At 36.2% G+C, this 20,769-nt stretch overlaps 1 protein-coding gene across 1 annotated transcript in view; it reads left to right on the forward strand.

Annotated features, from left to right (window-relative positions):
• The window catches only part of FSIP2 (fibrous sheath interacting protein 2), a 98,807-nt gene that overhangs the window by 16,283 nt on the left and 61,755 nt on the right, over positions 1-20,769 (forward strand). The window contains exons 8-9 of the mRNA XM_021075472.1: positions 942-1,068; positions 3,337-3,423. Coding sequence (XP_020931131.1) covers positions 942-1,068; positions 3,337-3,423 — 214 coding nt within the window. The remainder of the gene's footprint in view (positions 1-941; positions 1,069-3,336; positions 3,424-20,769) is intronic.

Here is a 20,769-nt window from a genome sequence, read left to right on the forward strand (position 1 = left end):
TGGGATGGTCCTTTCTTTGGCCTTGTACTGATCCATTCTTTGTCAGCTACCCTAGGGAATTCTCTAATGATTTCTGGGATTCTTTTTCTGTGCAGTTACCTCTTTTTTTGCTATATATCCAGTATCAATATTAGCTCAGAGATTTACAAAGGGAAGTCACATTCTATCTATGATATTAGGTTTATCTATGGTAGCCCTGAGTGACTTGGTTAATGAATCCTCCAATTGAACATGATTTCAAAATTGCCCAAACTCACCAGGAGAGCAATTCATTAATAGTCCATACATGCGTGAATACATTCTTTTTTTCTCCCATTATCATGCTCTGTCATAAGTGATTAGACATAGTTCTCAGTGCTACATAACAATAAAAAATAAATGAAGAAATAAATTAAAAAAATAGTCCCTATATGATCTAAAACTGAACTAGTTCCCTGAAGCTATGCAGTGAGGTTAATTGCATCTAAGGGTTAAATATATGCATGTTTAACCACACATGGAAATGTATCCCTTTCCACTGTCTCATATTTGTACTCTGCATAACCTTACAAATCGCAAGACAAAAATGACTGCTCATTTTAAATATACTGTCACTTTTTTTTGGGGGGGGTGTCTTTTTGGCATTTCTTGGGCCGCTCCCACAGCATATGGAGGTTTCCAGGCTAGGGGTCTAATCGGAGCTGTAGCCACCAGCCTATGCCAGAGCCACAGCAACGCAGGATCCTAGCCGCGTCTGCAACCTACACCACAGCTCACGGCAACGCCGGATCGTTAACCCACTGAGCAAGGGCAGGGACCGAACCTGCAACCTCATGGTTCCTAGTCGGATTCGTTAACCACTGCGCCACGACAGGAACTCCTACTGTCACATTTTAAATATTTATTTTGCATTTCTAAATAGCAAGTTGATGTTAACCAATATGCTTTGTTTAATATTTTAGAAACAAGCCCTTATAGAGAAAAAAATGGCTTATCATTTACAAAAAATGCAAGACAGTGGCATTAAAAGAGAAGATAAGAGGAAAAATATAGTCGATTATAGAGAACAAGATGGACTACCTTATGAATGTGAGAACATTAAGAGCTGATGTACTATGTAGAAAGTGCTTATCTATCTATTTATGTAAAAAATCATTTTATAAAACCATCATACTTATGTTTGCTACCTGCTTTGTGCCAGGGCAAGGTTCTAGGCATTACCCTATCCTAGTTCAAGTTGAAAAGTAGACATATATTTAAAAATTGAAACAAACTAAAATAACCTTATCAAGTGATCCAGCAGACAAGCTTGCCTATACTGCAGTACTAATCATATTACTTATACTTAAAATATTTTTTACTGCTTAAACTTAAAAATTTGCGTGTAAGATAATTTGTATTATGTACCAATATGGTGTTGTACTAGTTTGCCAGCCATAAAGAGTAGACCAGAATAAAACAAAAACAAGAAGGGAAGGAGAAGATAGGGAAAGAAGGAAAGGAAGAAAGAAAGGGAAAAAAAGGAGAAAATGGAAGTTTAAAGAAAGAACATCAAGTCATTACTTTGTTATGTCCAACATCTACCAGATTCCCTTTATTTTTAACACTGTAAGACTAGAGCAGGATTTATTAAATTAATGATACTAATGAAAATTTCATGGCCAGAATACAAAAATGTACATTTGTTTTAATTACCTGTGACTGTGTGTATCAGGAAAGAACATGATCATCTCCCATGCATTTATCATCATAGCAGCTCATCAATCCTATCTCTGTCCCAGCAATCCTGTTTCTAAGTGAGAGCCTCCTGTTATCACTCCAGTAAATTACCAGTAGTCTCTATTGGGTCATATTTTTACCTACCTCAAATCCATTTTTTAAACTGCTACCTAATTACACATAAAATTCTACTTTGATGGTTTCTTCTCCTGGCACCAACATTTAAAGATCCCCATTATCTCTTAAATGAAGCTCAGACATCTTAGGCAACTATTCATCACTACTTAAGGTCAAACCTAAGCCTAACTTTATTTCACATTACCTCTTTGAAGAAGTCAGCTATGATCTAGGGGTATATACATAGGGTCTGGAACCAAACTGCTGAAGCACAAGTCCTGCTTTACCATTTTTCTAGCCATGTAAAAATATCTTGAACAAATTATTTAATCTCTTTGAATCACAGTTTCATCATCTGAGAAGATATGCTCCTAAATAATTCCCCTAAGGAGCCCAAAAGTTCTAGCAAGCCCATAGTAAGCATTTGGTTTATTTCATTGTGCAGTCAAATGAGACTACTGACCATTCCTAAAACACAAGTTATCTTTAATACTTCTGTGCCTGTCTTTATCCAAGTTTCTAGCCTGGAATAACATGCTCACTGTCCATCTATTCAAATACTACAATTCTTTAAGCTCCATTGTAAATGACACTACAAAAAGTCTTTCTTAATAAATGTAATTGGAAGATACCTCTCCTTTTAATCCCTATAGTATTATTCTTAATACACATATTACATACTTCCCACTGTCTTAATTACCCATAATATTGTAAATCCCATCATTGTACTTCACAGACCACCTAGTACTTTATGTATGTATGCACACATACAGACACACAGTGTGCACCATGTAAATATATACACATATACACACAATAAATATATGCTTGTTGAATGAACTAATCTAATCTATTCAACTCATTGAGATAAAGATAGCAATTTTATTCTTCAAAAATAGAAATCACTTTAGTAACTATACATCCCTGCATAAATAACTATTAACTTTCTCATTTAATTGGAAAAGAGTTTCAAGAAGACATTTTAAACACTTGATACCTCAAATCTCCTCTTTTGAAGAAGTGGGCTATAGATAAATGCAATTTATTTTATCAAGGTGACAGAATAATATCTGTTTAATAAATGAAATACTTCTAAAGTGATGTCATCTTCACCAAGTAGACAGCTTCCAAAGGGAGAGAGAGTAAGAGAATAAAGAAATATTGGGTTAATCTGCTCAAGAACTGCAGTCTTCAGAACTACAGACTGGTGGGTCTCCAGCCAGTAGCTGTATTGGTATCCATCTCTAAAATGCCATTATAGAAAAGCTAGATGTAGCTTTTCTCTCTGCCAAAATAAAATTTTGTCCCAAATATATCTTTTAAATTGAAGCAATAATATTTGAAGAGTAATGGTCTTTCCTCCCATTTCACACCTCTCCATCTTCTCCAATACCCCTCCCCATAATCATCCATATAAATTAGCATATGACTCATTTCCAATTGGGCATGAAAAGAGAGTCTATCTTGGGTAATTCTGTCATCATCGTTATTAAAAAATAATTTTTTTTGCTTTTCTTTAAGCTTATTATCCAAAGAAAAAGAAGAACAATGATGACGTAAAGTTAGTTTATCATGTTGGTGACCAGAAAGCAAATAAAGGAGCATATGGTAATTTACTATTGTGATAAGAGATGTTAAATAGTATTTTGGAGAAAGACTGAATGTTGGCCCCTTTTGCTTAAATCCAAATAATTCCTGTTTTTGTTGTCAAATGACTGATTTAGAGTAGTAATGTTTACCAACAATGATACAATATATATTGCTTTCAGAATTTAATCTCTACGTACTGATTTACTGTTTTGAAATTATATCATCATTTTAGAAAAATTAAATCAAGGGTCTGTTGCTATCGAATGAACAATACATGAAACATGACAAATTACATAAAAAATTATAATGCTCAAAAGTGATTTTAGAAAATTCTAAAGTAGGTCAAATTAAGTTTAAATGCATTAATTCAACCTACCATGAATCCCATTGAAATAACACTTTATTATCTCTCTCATTCTGTGTTACTTCATGTTGTCTATTAGAGCTAAGTGGATTCGACTAGGAACCCAAATGACAGTATAAGTATCACTGAAATAATATGCTGCCAAAAGTAAAAGAGTTAAAAATTGAACAGTATGAATTCTTCTTCAATATTCAATTTCCAGGGAAAAACTAAATTGTAAAAATTAAATCCCTTTATCAGTTAAATTCTAAAGAAAAAGTTTAAAATCTTTCTTCCCTGTGTAATTTGTTGAGTCTCATAAAGTGTCTGGTGAAGGACAGGGTTGTCTTCCATTCAGGACTGCTGAGGTTTAGTTAATTCAGCTGTAAGCTTTCTGGGTCCCATTTTTTAAAATCCAAAGATTTTTTTATAAAACACCAAAGACTTATGCAACACATACAATTATGGCAGTACCAGCCACACATCAACTAAACGTAGACAATAAATTCTGTCTCTAAAATAGTTAGCTCACACAGAAGAGTCTTCTAAAACTGTAGTGTTTAATGCAGGCCAGACTGATCTTACAGATGTCAAAAGAATTTCAGTGATATTGGAAGAAAGGATGGTAGATGGAAAATGCTGTTTTCAGCCTCACCAGAGTGCCAGTTTAATCTGTGACAATTGTCCAGGAATCAAAACTATAAATTTAATTAAGCATAGCTGGAGACATATTCCATTAAAAGATGAATTCTGAAACTATATTAATATCTGTGAGTGGCAGGGCTCTATCTCTATAAGAAAATGGCATATGAATCATTCTTTTTTGTGAATTTTAGAAATGTATAGCAGTGATATCACAATTCATTAGACATTATTAAAAGTGCCCCTCTTTCACATTCACATAATCAAACATCTTTAGTTTCCATTTCATCATTGAACTAAGTATGAACTCCATACAGTGTCACAGCCTTTACATTCTTATGAGCACTTTTCTCCACATTTTGTAGTTGGCATCTATTCAGAGCTCAGAGGACAGAATTCACTAGAATCCTTGCTTCTAATCTTGTTTATATTTTTTCATTTTCAAAAAGAGATCCAGAGGTAATTTATTTTAGTTTTTAAATTAACCTAAAGTGGGTTTTTTTACATAATTGCATGAATTTTGGCACACATATGGATTTATGTGGCCTCTACCACAATCATACAAGAACATTTCCAATATTCCAAAAATGTGTTTTTGCAGTCATACCTTCCTTCCTCCCACTAATAACCCCAGTCAACCACTGATATGTTCTCCATCAAAACAGTTCTTTGTCCTTTGGAGAATGCCTTATAAATGGAATCATATGGTTTTTGACCTTTGATAATTGCTCCTTTCACTCAGCAGAGTGCCTTTGAAATTCACTTAAATTATTTCATTTGTCAGTAGTTTACTCCTTTTTATTGCTGAGTGGTATTCCATTGTGTGTATACACCAGAGTTTATGCATACATCAGTTGAAGGAAATTTGGTTGTTTTCAGATTTTGGTGATTGAGAACAAGGGATTTTTGTACATGTTTAAGTTTATAAAGAACTGCCCAACTGTTTTCTGGAGTGGGCTGTACCATTTTGCACTCCCATTAATAATGTACAAGAGATCCATTTGCTATGCATCCTTGAAACCTTTGGTATTACAAGTTATTTTTATTTTAGTCCTTCTAATAGATGTAGTGGTATCTTACAGTTTTTCATTGAATTTCCCTGATGATGAATATGCTTTTCATATGTTGTTGGCCGTTTGTAAATCCTGCTTGATGAATTATCTCTTAAAGCTTTTTGATCAAGGGATAAACTTGGATAGTTTACTTGCTGTTGAGTTTTGGGAGTTATTTATATATTCTGAATACAAGTCTTTCAAGTCCTCAAATATAAGCACAAACTGACAGAATCCTTATGTGCCTATCTTTCAACTTAAACAACTTGTGGACAATTTTGTTTTGTCTATGCCATCAACTTTCCCCTGCTGCCATATTGTTTTCAAACACATCTCACATATCATTTCATCCATCAATATTACCTAAAGACAGAGATGTTTTTTTTCAGCCACACCTGTGGCATACGAAAGTTCCCAGGCTAGGGTTCGAATCAGAGCTGAACCTGCCAGCCTATACAACAGCCACAGCAACACCAGATCTGAGCTGCATTTGTGACCTCTGCTGCAGCTTACAGCAATGCTGGATACTTAATCCGCTGATCAAGGCCAGGGATCGCACCTGCATCTTCATGGATACTAGTTGGGTTCTTAAACCACTGAGCCACAATGGGAACTCCAAAAGATTATTTTTTAACCACAGTACCATGACCATGTTGCACATTAATACTAACTTAATGTAATCAAATATTTAATGACTATTCAGCTTTCTAGTAATTTTACGTGTCACAAAAGTATTTTGATGTTACTTTGAATTTACATTGCCACATGCTGCAAAAACTTGTGTCTTTTGAGTCTCTTAATTTATAGCTTTCCTTCCATATATCCCTTTCCATCCCCCTTCCTCTTTTTAAAAATTAGTTTATTTGTTGAAGAAACTAAGTTTCTTGTCCTGTTGAACTCATTAGAAACTGAACTTTTTCTGATTGCATCTATATGGTGCATGCTATTCTTCTGTATTTCCTGTAAATAATTAATTAGACCTATACACTTCAGGTTCAATTTCTTTAGCAAGACAAACTGATTCACAGATACTGGCGTATCTCTCCATAAGGAAGCACATAATATCTCATTTTCTTTGTTATATTAGCAGCCATTTATGGTCAAGGCCTTCATCCATGAATTAATTATGGTAGCAAAATTGGGATATTTTAATTATATCATTCCTTCATAAATTACCTAAAATATATGTAATAAACATCTTTCCCTCAACTACTCTTTGGTTGCACTGTTATAGAGGATACTTCGGGAAAGCAGACCAATGCTTAACATTTTACCATCATTTATCATTTTTCAAAATAATGCATAGCACCTTCAAACAATGAACAATTAATTTTGTTTGTTTCATTATAAATTCGATATGCTCAAATACATTGCTGTTATTTTCCTTCTTAATATTGAAATTGTAACAGTGCTGGCAGTAAGAGCATTTGCAAGGTAACTTTTCAATTCTTTTTGAACCAACCCTAATTATTATTTTTTGCTTTGGAATATTTATTATTATTATTATTATTAATAGTTATTTCCCCAATACAGTTTTTTTTTTTTTTACTGTGCAGCATGGTGACACAGTTACACATGCATGTACACATTCTATTTCCTCACATCATACTCCATCATAAGTGACTAGACATAGTACCCAGAGCTACACAGCAGGATCTCATTGCTAATCCATTTCAAGGCAATAGTTTGTATCTATTAACACCAAGCTCCTCAACCACCCCACTCTGTCCTCCTCCCCTTTAACAACCATAAGTCTATGCTCTAAGTCCATGAGTTTCTCTTCTGTGGAAAGATTCATTTGTGCCATATATTAGACTCCAGATATAAGTGATATCATATGATAATTGTCTTTCTCTTTCTGACTTACTTCACTCAGAATGAGAGTCTCCAGTTCCATCCATGTTTCTGCAAGTGGCATTATTTCGTTCTTTTGTATGGCTGAGTAGTATTCCATTGTGTATATATACTACATCTTCCTAATTCGATCATCTGTTGATAGACATTTGGGTTGCTTCCATGTCTTGGCTATTGTGAATAGTGCTGCAATGAACATGTGGGTGCATGTGTCTTTTTTAAGGAATGTTTTGCCCGGATGTATTCCCAAGAATGGGATTGCTTGGTCATATGGTAGTTCTATGTATAGTTTTCTAAGGTACTTCCATACTGATCTCTGCAGTGGTTGTACCAGCTTACATTCCCACCAACAGTGCAGGAGGGTTCCCTTTCCTTCACACCCTCTCCAAAATTTATTATTTGTGGACTTATTAATGATGGCCATTCTGACTGCTGTGAGGTGGTATCTCATGGTAGTTTCGATTTGCATTTCTCTAATAATCAAGGATGTTGAGCATTGTTTCAAGTGCTTGTTGGCCATGTCTACATCTTCTTTGGAGAAATGTCTATTCAGGTCTTTTGCCCATTTTTCAATAGGGTTGTTCACTTTTTGGCTGTTGAGTTGTATAAGTTGTTTGTATATTCTAGAGATGAAGCCTTTGTCATTTGCATCATTTGAAACTATTTTCTCCCATTCTGTGAGTTGTCTTTTGTTTTCTTTTTGGTTTCCTTTGCTGTGCAAAAGCTTGTCAGTTTGATTAGATCCCATTGGTTTATTTTTGCTCTTATTTCTTTTGCTTTGGGAGACTGACCTGAGAAAATATTCACAAGGTTGATGTCAGAGAATGTTTTCCCTATGCTCTCTTCTAGGAGTTTGATGGTATCTTATCTTATATTTAAGTCTTTGAGCCATCTTGAGTTTATGTTTGTGCATGGTGTGAGGGTGTGTTCTAGTTTCATTGGTTTGCACGCAGCTGTCCAGGTTTCCCAGCAACACTTGCTAAAAAGACTCTTTTTCCCATTTTATGTTTTTGCCTCCTTTGTCAAAGATTAATTGACCAAAGGTGTCTGGGTTTATTTCTGGGTTCTCTCTTTTGTTCCAGTACCACACCATCTTGATGACTGTGGCTTTGTAATGTTGCCTGAAGTCTGGGAGAGTTATGCTTCCTGTTTGGTTTTTGTTCCTCAGAATTGCTTTGGCAATTCTGGGTCTTTTGTTGTTCTATATAAATTTTTGGATTGTTTGTTCTAGTTCTGTGAAAAATGTCATGTGTAGTTTGATAGGGATTGCATTGAATCTGGTAGATTGCTTTGGGTAGCATGGACGTTTTTACAATATTGATTTTCCCAACCCAGGAGCATGGAATATCTTTCCATTTCTTTACATCTTCTTTAATTTTCTTAAAGTTTTATAGTTCTCAGCATATAAGTCCTTTACTTCCTTGGTCAGGTGTATTCCCAGGTATTTGATTTTTTGGGGTGCAATTTTAAAGGTATTATATTTTTGTATTCCTTTTCTAATATTTCATTGTTAGTATACAGAAATGAGACTGATTTTGGAATGTTAATCTTCTATTCTGCTACTTTGCTGAAGTTGTTGCTCAGTTCCAGTAGTTTTGGGGTTGAGTCCTTAGGGTTTTCTATATATAGTATCATGATGTCTGCATACAGTGACAGTTTTACCTCTTCTCTTCCTATTTGGATGCCTTTTATTTCTTTTGTTTGTCTGATTGCTGTGGCTAGGACTTCCAGTACTATGTTGAATAACATTGGTGAGAGTGGGCATCCCTGTCTTATTCCAGATTTTAGTGGGAAGACTTTCAGCTTTTTTCCTTTGAGTATTATATTTGCTGTGGGTTTGTCATAAATGGCTTTGATTACATTAAGGTATGTTCCCTCTATACCCACTTTGGTAAGAGTTTTGATCATGAATGGATGTTGGACTTTGTCAAATGCTTTCTCTGCATCTATTGAGATGATCATGTGTTTTTTGACTTTTCTTTTGTTAACAAATGTGGTGTATGACATTGTTTGATTTGCATATGTTGAACCATCCTTGTGCACCTGGGATGAATCCAACCTGGTCATGATGTATGATCTTTTTCATATGTTGTTGGATTTGGATGGATAAAATTTTGTTGAGAATTTTTGTGTCTATAGTCATCAGAGATATTGGCCTATAGTTTTCCTATTTGGTGGTATCTTTGTCTGATTTTGGAATTATGGTGATGGAGGCGTCATAGAATATCCTTGGGAGTATTCCTTCTTCTTCGACCTTTTGGAAAAGTTTACAGAGGATGGATATAAGTTCCTCTTTGTATGTTTGGTAGAATTCACCTGTAAAGCCATCTGGTCCTGGACTTTTATTTGGAGGGAATGTTTTTACGACATACTCAATTTCATTTCTAGTGATTGGTCTGTTCAATTGATCTATTTCTTCTTGATTCAGTTTTGACAGGCTGTAAGTCTCTAGAAAGTTGTCTATTTCTTCTAGATTGCAAAATTTGTTGGCATATATTGTTCATAGTATTCTCTCATGTTTTTTTGTATTTCTGTAGTATCTATGTTGACTTCTCCTTTTTCATTTCCTATTTTGTTTATTTGCGTTTTTTCTCGTCTTCTTGGTGAGGCTAGCCAGAGGTTTGTCAATTTTGTTTACCTTTTCAAAGAACCAACTCTTGGTTTAATTGATTTCTTCAGTTGTTTTTTAATCTCTATTTTATTGATTTCCTCTTTGATATTTATGATTTCCTTCCTTCTGCTGACTTTAGTTTTTGTTTGTTCTTTTTCTAATTCATTTAGGTGTTGGGTTAAAATTATGGATTTCAGATTTTTCTTCTTTTTTTGAGGAAGGCCTGTATCACTATGAATTTCCCTCTGAGCACTGCTTTTGCGGCATCCCATAGATTTTGAGTGGATATGTCTTCATTATCTCAAGGTACTTTTTAATTCCTTCTTGATTTCCTCATTGACCCACTGGTTTTTAAGTAGCATTTTGTTTAGTCTCCCTGTGGTAAGTTTTTTCTCATTTCTTTTCCTGTGGTTGATTTCTAGTTTCATGCCATTGTGGTCAGAGAAGATACTTGAAATAATTTCTATACTCTTAAATTTGCTGAGGTTAGCTTTGTGCCCCAGTATGTGATCAGTTCTTGAGAATGATCCATGTGCACTTGAGAAGAAGGTGTATTCTGATTTTTTTGGATGTAATATCCTGAAGATGTCAATTAAGTCTAACTTTTCTATTGTGTCCTTTAGGATCTCTGTTGCCTTATTGATTTTCTGTGTAGAGGATCTGTCCATTGTTGTGAGTGGGATATTAAAGTCTCCTACTATGATTGTAGTCCCATCGATTTCTCCTTTTATGTCTGTTAGTATGTTATAGGTATCTCAATGCTCCTGTATTAGGGGCATATATATTGACGATTGTAATATCCTCTTCTTGAATGGATCCTCTAACCATTAAATAGTATCCTTCTTTGTCTTTCTTTATGGCCTTCATTTTAAAGTCTATTTTGTCTGATATGAGTATTGCAACTCCTGCTTTCCTGTCTTGTCCATCGGCATGATATCTTTTCCCATCCCCTCATGTTCAGTCTATATGTATCCTTTGCCCTAAGGTGAGTTTCTTGTAGGCAGCAGATTGAAGGTTTTTGCTTTTTTATCCAATCTTCCACTCTTTATCTTTTGATTGGAGCATTTAGTCCATTGACATTTAAGGTGATTATTGATAGATATGTATTTATTGCCATTTTAAACCTTGTTTTCCAGTTGATTCTATGTTTCTCTTTTCTTCTTTTTTGGGTTGGATGGTTTCCATTTATTTTATGCTTGAGTACTTTTCTTTGCAGTTTCTGTGAATGTAATGTTTGGTTTTGATTTGTGGTTGCCCTCTTTTTTAAGCATGTTAGGCCCTTCCTATATCTGCTTGCTTTTGCCTCATAGTCATATAGGCTCAGACCCATCATTAAAATAATAAAAAAAAAAGAATCTATATTTTCTTACTTTCCTTCCTCATACTCATATTGTATGGTTTTGATGTCTTTTTTTTTTTTTAAAGATCTTCATGTTTAGATCTGTATGTTGGCTTATTTAAGTGATTGCTTTCCAATTGTGGTTTCCTCCCTCCTAATTCTTCTTTTTCTCTCTTTTCTCTCTCTTTTAATTTAGAGATGCCCTTCCAGTATATCTTTTAGAATGGGTTTAGTATTGCTGTACTCATTTTAGCTTTTGTTTGTTGGAGAAATTTTTTATTTCCCCTTCTATTTTAAATGATATTCTTGCTGGATAGAGTATTCTAGGTTGCAAATTTTTTTCTTTTTTCAGCACTTTAAATCTATCTTGCCACTCCCTTCTGGCCTGTAGTGTTTCTGTAGAGAAATCAGCTGATAGCCTTATGAGGGTTCCCTTATAATTAATACTTTGCTTTTCTCTTGCTGCCTTTAGAATCCCCTCTTTATCTTTAACTTTTGCCGGTTTTATTATAATATGTCTTGTTGTGGGCCAGTTTGGGTTCAGCTTGTTTGCAGCCCTCTGTGCTTCCTGTATCTTGATATCAGTATGTTTTAGATTTGGAAAGTTTTCAGCCATAATTTCTTCAAATATATTTTCAATCCCCTTTTTTTCTTTTCTTTCTGGAATTACTATTATGCATAGATTGGCCCACTTTATATTATCCCATAGTTCTCTTATATTGCTTTCATGTTTTTTCATTTAGTTTGCTGTCCTGATTGGGTGATTTCCATTATTTTATCTTCCACATCACTAATTCGTTCCTCTGCGTTATTCATTCTGTTCTTTATTGCCTTAAGCTCAGTTTGTATCTCTGCGAATGAATTTTCTAGTTTTTCTTGGCTCCTCATTATATTTTCTAGTTCCTTTCTAAATGAATTGCATTACTGTTCATATCCTCTCTTAATTCCTTCAGTATTTTCACTATCTCCCTTTTGAACTCAATGTCTGTCAGACTGCAGAGGTCTGTTTCATTGTGGTCTGCTTTAGGTGAATTCTCCTGTTCCTTTAACTGGGAATGGTTTCTGTGCTTCTTCATCTTGCTTATGTTTTTCTTTTTCTGTGAGTTTGGGGAAACCAAACTGTAGTCTTGTAAGGCTACAAAGGGGTATGCAAGAATACACCTTTGTATTTTTTGGGGGGGTTACTGTTTATTTTTGGTGTGGGAGTTTGAATATTTGCTGTCTCTTTCTTCGGTGTGATCAGGCTGTTGTTCCTAGGATGCTCAGTGTGTTTTCAGGGAGAAGGAGGCAATGGGTAGGGCCAGCAGTCAGTGCCTGGTCATTGCGCTCTCAGTAGCAGCAAGGACCTGCAGGAAGATGGCACAGGCTACTCCTAGTTGCAGGGCCCTGGGAAGTGGTAATAAGCTCTAGGCAGATCTTCAAAGTGACCAGAGCATTTGGAAGTCGCAGGAGCAAGGTTTGTTAGTTCCCAGGGGAGTAAGAGCAACAACAGCTTGTGTTTGATTACAATGTCTTCCTCTGAGGTGATTGGAACTGCAGATGGTGCCTGTTCAGGGACTCCTATTGACAACCCTAATTATTTTTTTAACTTCCTTGCTATCGGAGAAGAATGGATTATCCACACTTATCTTGTACACACTCTGTTTCTTGTACACAGTTCAGTTGTTTCAATACCATTGAGTTTCAAAGGATTCTTTGAAAAGATTCTCTCTTCTGTTTTACTGGTCTCCTTGTCCTTATAAGAATACAGTATTTTCTTAACTATCGGGCTTTATAATAAGTCTTGAAATTTGGCAGTTTAAGATCTCCAACATTTGTTGTTCTTCTGGGTTGGCTTATTTGTTCTGTGCATTTCCATAGCAATTATATTTCTTTTTTTTTTCTTTTTGTCCTTTTTGCCATTTCTTGGGCCACTCCTGCGGCATATGGAGGTTCCCAGGCTAGGGGTCGAATCAGAGCTGTAGCCACCGGTCTGCACCAGAGCCACAGCAACGCAGGATCCGAGCCGCGTCTGTGACCTACACCACAGCTCATGGCAACGCCGAATTGTTAACCCACTGAGCAAGGGCAGGGATCGAACCCGCAACCTCATGGTTCCTAGTCGGATTCGTTAACCACTGCACCACGACAGGAACTCTGCAATTATATTTCTAATTGAAGTATAGTTGATTTATAATGTTGTGTTAATTTCAGGTATACAACATAAAGATTCAATTTACTATATTCTATTATAGGTTACTCCAAAATACTGAATATAATTCCTTGTGCTATACTGTAAATCTTCTTTCTTATCTGTTTTATGAATAGTAGTTTGTATGTTAACCCAATACTAATTTGTCCCTCTCTCACTCCTTTTCACCTTTGATAACCATTAAGTTTTTGTCCTAAGTCTATGAGTCTATTTCTGTTTTTTATAAATACCTTTGTATTATTTTTTTTATATTCCATATCTAAGTATGTCTTTGACTTACTTCACTAAGCACAATATTCTCTATGTCCATCCATGTTCATTCTTGTTTATAGCTGCATAGCATCTCATTGAATATGTGTATACCACATCTTCTTTATCACTTTATCACTTCCTCTATTGATGGACATTTAGGTTGCTTCCACGTCCTGGCTCTTATAAATAGTATTGTGATGAACACTAGGGTGCATGCGTCTTTTCGAATTATGGTTTTGTCCTGATATATACCCAGGAATAGGATTGCATAGTTTGTTAAGGAACCTCCATGCTGTTACAGTAGTTGCACCAATTAACATTCCCACAAACTATATAGGAGGGTTGCCTTTTCCCCACATCCTCTCCTGTGTTTATTGTTTATAGACTTTTTTATGATGTCCCTTTTGATGTGAGGTGATACCTCATTGCAGTTTTGATTTGCATTTCTCTAACAATTAGTAATTTTGAGCATCTTTTAATGTGGTTTTTGAGCATCTGTCTTCTTTGGAGAAATATCTAGATCTTCAGATCATTTTTTGATTTTTTTTATATAAAGTAGTAATAGATGTTTGTATATTTTGGAGATTAATCCCTTGTGGGTCACTTGGTTTGCACATGTTTTCTTTCATTCTGTGAGTTATCTATTTGTTTTTTGTTATGGTTTCCTTTTCTGTGATAAAGCTTTCAAGTTTAATTAGGTCCCATCTTTTTGTTTTTATTTTTATTCCTCTAGGAAGTGGATCCAAAGAGATACTGCTGCAATTTATGTCAAAAAGTGTTCTGCCTATATTTTCCTCTGAGGGTTTTAGGGTATTCAGCCTTATGTTAGATCTTTAATCCATTTTGAGATTATTTTTTTTATATGGTATAAGAAAATGTTCTAATTTCATTCTTGGTTTTTTTTTCCCCCTTCTTTTTAGGGCCACACCTGTGGCATATGGAAGTTCCCAGGCTAGGGGTCAAGTTGGAGCTGCAGCTGCAGGCCTGCACCACAGCCACAGTAATGCCAGATCCAACCTGCTTCTGCAACCTACACCACAGCTCACAGCAACACTGGATCCTTTAAACCACTAAGCGATGCCAGGGGTCAAATCCACATCCTCATGGATACTAGTCAGTTTCTTAACCAGCTGAGCCACAACAGGAACTCTCTAATTTTATTCCTATACATGCAGCTGTCCAGGTTTCCCAGCACTTCTTATTAAAGAGACTGTCTTTCCTCCACTGTATATTTTTGCCTATTTTGTCAGAGATTAACTGACCATAGTTGCATGGGTTTATCTCTGGGCTTTCTATCCTGTTTCGCTGATCTGTATTGCAGTTTCTGTGCCAGTAGCACACTGCTTTAATGACTGTATCTTTGCAGTATCGTCTGAAGTCAGGAAGCTTAATTCCTCTGGTATTGTTTTTCTTTCTCAAGATTGCTTTGGCTACTCCAGGTCTTTTGTGTTTCCACACAAATTTTAAAATATTTATTCTAGTTCTGTGAAAAATGCCATTGGTAATCTTTTTTCTGTTTTTCATTTTGTTTTGTTTAGGGCTACACCTGTGGCATATTGAGGTTCCCAAGCTAGGGGTCAAATTGGAGCTGTAGCCACTGGCCTATGCCACAGCCAGAGCCATGCCAGATCTGAGCCACATATGTGACCTATGCTAAAGCTCATGGCAAATCCTTAATCCACTCAGCGAGCCCAGGAATCAAACCTGCAACCACATGGATACCCATCAGATTCGTTTCCACTGAGCCATGATAGTAACCTCCCACCATTGGTAATTTGATAGGGATTGTACTGAATCTTTAGATTGCCTTTGATAGTAATTTTGATAATATTGATTCTTCCAATCCAAGAGCATGGTGTATCTTTCCATCTGTTTGTGTCATCTTGTATCTCTTTTACTACGGGTTTTCAAAGTACATTGTTGGATTTGGTTTTAATATCTTGTTGGAATCTGTCCTTAGGTAGGTTTATTCCTAGGTGTTTTATTCTCTATGATGCAATGATAAATGGGATTGTTTCCTTAATTTCTCTTTCTGATTTTTCATTGTTAGTGATAAGGATGCAAGATGCCTCTGTTTATTAATTTTGTATCTTGCAATTCTGTTGAATTTATTGATGAGCTCTAGTAGTTTTATGGTAGCATCTTTAGGATTTTTTATGTGTAGTAATGTCATGTTATCTGTAAACAGTGAGGGTGTTATTGCTTCTTTTCCTATTTGGATTACTTTCAATTTATTTTTCTCATCTGATTGCCATAATTAGGACTTCCAAAATTATGTTGAATAAAAGTGGTGAGAGTGGAATACTTGTCTTATTCCTTATCTTAGCAGAAATGCTTTCAGCTAAGCACCCTAGAGAATGATGTTAGCTCTGGGTTTGTTGTACATAGCCTTTAGTATGTTGAGGTAGTTTCCCTCTGTGCCCACTTTCTGCAGGGTTTTTATCATAAATGTGTGTTCAGTTTTGTCAAAAGCTTTTTCTGAATCTATTGAGATGACCATAACAGCTTTTATTCTTCAGGTGTAAATGTGGTGTATCACATTGATTTGCAAATGTTGAATCCTTGCATCCCTGGGATAAATCCCACTTGATCATGGTGTACGATCACTTTAATATATTGTTGGATTTGGTTTTAATATCTTGTTGGAATCTGTCCATTTTTTGAGGTTATCCATTTTATTGCTGTCTAGTTGCTTATAATAGTCTCATGATTCTATGTATTTCTGTGGTGTCAGTTCTATTTTCTACTTTTTCATTTCTAATTGTATTGATTTGAGCCCTCTCCCTTTTTTTCCTTGATGAGTCTTGTTAAAGGTTTATCAGTTTTCTTGAACTTTTCAGAGAACCAGCTTTTGGTTTCATTGATATTTTCTATTGTTTTCTTCATTTCCATCTCATTTATTTCTTCTCAGATCTTTACAATTTCTTCTACTCACTTTGGGTTTTGTTTGTAATTCTTTTCTATTTGTTTTAAGTGTGAGGTTAGGTTGTGTACTGGGGATTTTTCTTATTTCCTGAGGTGAGATTGTATTGCTATAACCTTCCCTCTGATAATGATTTTGGTTCATCCCATAAGTTTTGGGCAACTATGCTTTCATTGCCATTTGTCTCTAGGTATTTTTTAATTTCATATTTGATTTCATCAGTAATACATTGGTTGTTTCATAGCATATTGTTTAGTCTCCACATGTTTGTGGTGTTTACAGTTTTTTCTTGTGATTTATTTTTTGTCTAAGATCAGTTCACTAATTGAAGATAGATCTGGAGATAGAGCAGATGTTTTCTAAACCTTTGTTTTGATTCCTATTATTTAGCCTTCATGTGTTTGTGTTTTTTACAGTTTTTCTTATAATTTTCTAATCTCATAGCATTGTTGTCAGAAAAGATGCTTGATATGATTTCAATTTTCTTAAATTTACAAAGTCTTGATTTGTAGCCCAAAAACGTGATGTATCCTGGAGAACATTCCATGTGCACTTGAGAAGAATGTGTATTCTGCTGCTTTCAAATGGAATGTTCTATAAATGTTTATTATGTCCATCTGGTCTAAAGCATCATTTATTGATTTTTTGGGGAGGATACGCTAGCATAAATTAGGGATTAAAGTCCCCCACTATTATTGTGCTATTGTTGACTTCTCCTTCCATGGCTGTTAGCAGTTGCCTAATATATTGTTGTGTTCCTACATCAGGTTTATATAGAATTACAATTGTTAATGTCTTCTGGATTTATCTGTTGATCATTAGGTAGTGTCCTTCTTTGTCTATTGTTTTTTTTTTTTTTTTTTTTTTTTTTTTTGCTTTTTAGGGCCATGCCTGTGGCATATGGAGGTTCCCAGGCTAGGGGACGAATCAGAGCTGTAACTGCCGGCCTATATGACAGCCACAGAAATACAGGATCCAAGCCATGTCTGCAACCTACACCACAGCTTAGGGCAATGCCAGATCTTTTTTTGTTGTTGTTGTCTTTTTTGCCATTCTTGGGCCGCTCCTGCGGCATATGGAGGTTTCCAGGCTAGGAGTCAAATTGGAGCCATAGCCGCTGGTCTGTGCCACAGCCACAGAAACGCAAGATCCAAGCTGTGTCTGCAACTTACACCACAGCTCACAGCAACGCCGGATCCCCAACCCACTGAGCAAAGCCAGGGATCAAACCCACAACCTCATGGTTCCTAGTCAGATTCATTAACCACTGAGACACCTGGGACTCCAACACCAGATCTTTAACCCACTTAGCAAGGCCAGGGATCAAACCTGCATCCGCACAGAATCTAGTCAGATTCGTTAACTGCTGAGCCACGACACGAACTCCTATTGTATCATTCTTTATTTTAAAATGTATTTTGTCTGATAGGAGTATTGCTACTCCAGATTTCTTTTGATTTCCATTTGCTTGGAATATCTTCTTCCATTCTCACACTAGATCTGAAGTGGGTCTCTTGTAAACAGCATATATGCAGGTCTTTTTTTTTAATCCATTTACCCAGTCTCTGTCTTTTGGTTGAATCATTAACCCATTTACATTCAAGGAAATTATCGATATGTATGCATTTATTGACAGTTTATTAACTGTTTTGGATTTGTTATTGTTGGACTTTTCTTCCCTTCCTCCTTTGTTCTTGTCTCTTGTGATTTGATGACTTTCTTTAGCGTTGTATTTGGTTGGCTTTTTCTTTTTTATGTGTCTATTATAATTTGGGGGGGGTTGCAGTTCCCATGAGGTTTTGATATACCATACTATCTGTCTATCTATCTTTCTGTCTGTCTATCTATCTATCTATCTATCTATCTATCTATCTATCTATCCAAAAAATTGTTTTAAGTTGCTGGTCCCTTAATTTCAAATGCATTTTTAATATTCTGAATTCATCCTTTCCTCTTCTCACAAATAATGGTTTTGATATATTTGTCTGTGGATGATTTCCTCCTTTTATATTATGTTTGCCTTTACTGGTAAGATTTCCCATTTGTAATTTTCTTGTTTCTAATTGTGGCCTTTTCTTTTACACTTAAAGAAGTTCGTCTAGCATTGTTGTAAAACTAATTTGGTGGTGCTGAATTCTTTTGTCTTTTGCTTTCTTCTTAAAGTTCTGGTTTCTGTGTTGAATCTGAGAGCCTTGCTGGGTAGCATAGTCTTGATTATATGTTTTTCCCTTTTTATCACTTTAAATTAATCATACCACTCCCTTATGGAGTGCAGGGTTTCTGCTAAAACATCAGCTGATAACATTCTGGGGGTCCTTTGTAAGTTATTTGCTACTTTTCCATTTTTGCTTTTACTATTTTGTCTTTGTATTTATTATTTGTCAGTTTGATTAATATGTGTCACAGCATGTTCCTTCTTGGTTTTATCTTGTATGGGATTCTCTGTGCTTCTTCAACTTGAGTATTTCCTTTCCCATATTAAGGAAGCTTTCAGCTATAATCTCTTCAAATATTTTCCCAAGCCCTTTCTCTCTCTCTCCTCTTTCTAAGACATGTTGGTACATTTAATGTTGTGCCAGAGGTCTCTATCCTCATTTATTTTCATTCTATTTTCTCTATTCTTTTCTGCAGCAGTGATTTCAACCACTCTGCCTTCCAGCTCACTTATTCGTTCTTCTGCCTCAGTTATTGTGCTCTCGCTTCTTTCTAGTGTATTTTTTCATTTCAGATATTGTATATTCATCGTTGTTCTTTAAATCTGCTAGCTCTTTATTACACTTTTTTTTATAACTTCTTTATCTGTGCCACCATTCTTTTTCCAAGATCATGGACTATTCTGGCTATCACACTCTGAATTATTTTTTCAGGTAAATTGCCTGTTTCTTCATTTAGTTGTTTTTGTGGGTTTTGATCTTGTTCCTTTGTCCAAAACATATTTCTCTGTTGTCTCATTTTGCCTAACTTTTATGTTTGTGGTTTCCTTTCTGTAGGCTGCAGGATTTTATTTCCTCTTGCTTCTGGTGTCTGCCCTCTGGTAGATGGAGCTGGGACTTCTTCTTCTGGTGTGCAGGGCTGTGTCAAGGGGTGTGTTTAGAGGTGGCTGTGGGCTTGGTACAACTTTAGGCAGCCTGTCCGGTTTTAATATTTTGTGATGCAAGGGCTGCTTTTAGTTTGGATGCCTGCCACACCTCTTTCTTCAGAGTATGTTGGCTGAGTATGCACACCCCTTAATAGAAGTGTGAATGATGTTGTGGGGACCAGAGCCTGCAATGGATATTGAGCAGGGTCTCCTATTTGCTCTGTGATTGTCACAGCCCTGTACTGCTACCTAGTTGTTGGAGTAGAATCCCTTGGATCTGTTTCTGAGCTGTGTTTCAGATCTGTGGTGTGAGGTAGGCAGGATTGCAGCACTCCCACTCAGAGAGGAGCTACTGGGTAGTCCTACACTAGAGCTATTCACCTGAGAGTGTGCCCTGTTGTGTCGCCTTTTCCTCCTCATTTTGCCAGCTCACAAAGTTTACTGTTGTTGGCACTACTCTTGCCTCCACCTCAAGCATGGGTCTGTCAATAATTTGCCCTGATATCTTTTAGGTATTGTTTTCACCTGGCCACCAGCACAGATCCACTGAGGTCAGGACCCAGGGCTGCTGTATTCATTTACTTGGTCTCACTACAGGAGCTATGGAAGCCACTCAGGCTCTGGCCTGGTCCAGTCCCCAGGTATACATACCTACAAAGTCCACCACTCCTTTAATTGAATGAGTGTGACTCAATTTTTGAGCTCCTGTGTTTATATTTTTTTTCTTTTCTTTTTTTTTTTTTTTTTTTTTGTCTTTTTGCCTATTCTAGGGCCACTCTCATGGCATATGGAGGTTCCCAGGCCAGGGGTCCAATCGGAGCCACAGCCACTGGCCTATGCCAGGGACACAGCAACGTGGGATCTGAGCCATGTCTGCAACCTATACACCACAGCTCACGGCAATGCCAGATCCTTAACCCACTGAGCAAGGCCAGGGATCAAACCCGCAACCTCATGGTTCCTAGTCGGATTTGTTAACCACTGAGCCACAACAGGAACTTCCTATGCTTTTTCTTTTGTTTGTCCTTAGTCTTTTCTTACCTGCTCACAGGAGGCCACATGAGAAGTTCTTGCACCT

This window comes from Sus scrofa, chromosome 15, assembly GCF_000003025.6.
Source record: "Sus scrofa isolate TJ Tabasco breed Duroc chromosome 15, Sscrofa11.1, whole genome shotgun sequence".
NCBI lineage: Eukaryota > Metazoa > Chordata > Mammalia > Artiodactyla > Suidae > Sus > Sus scrofa.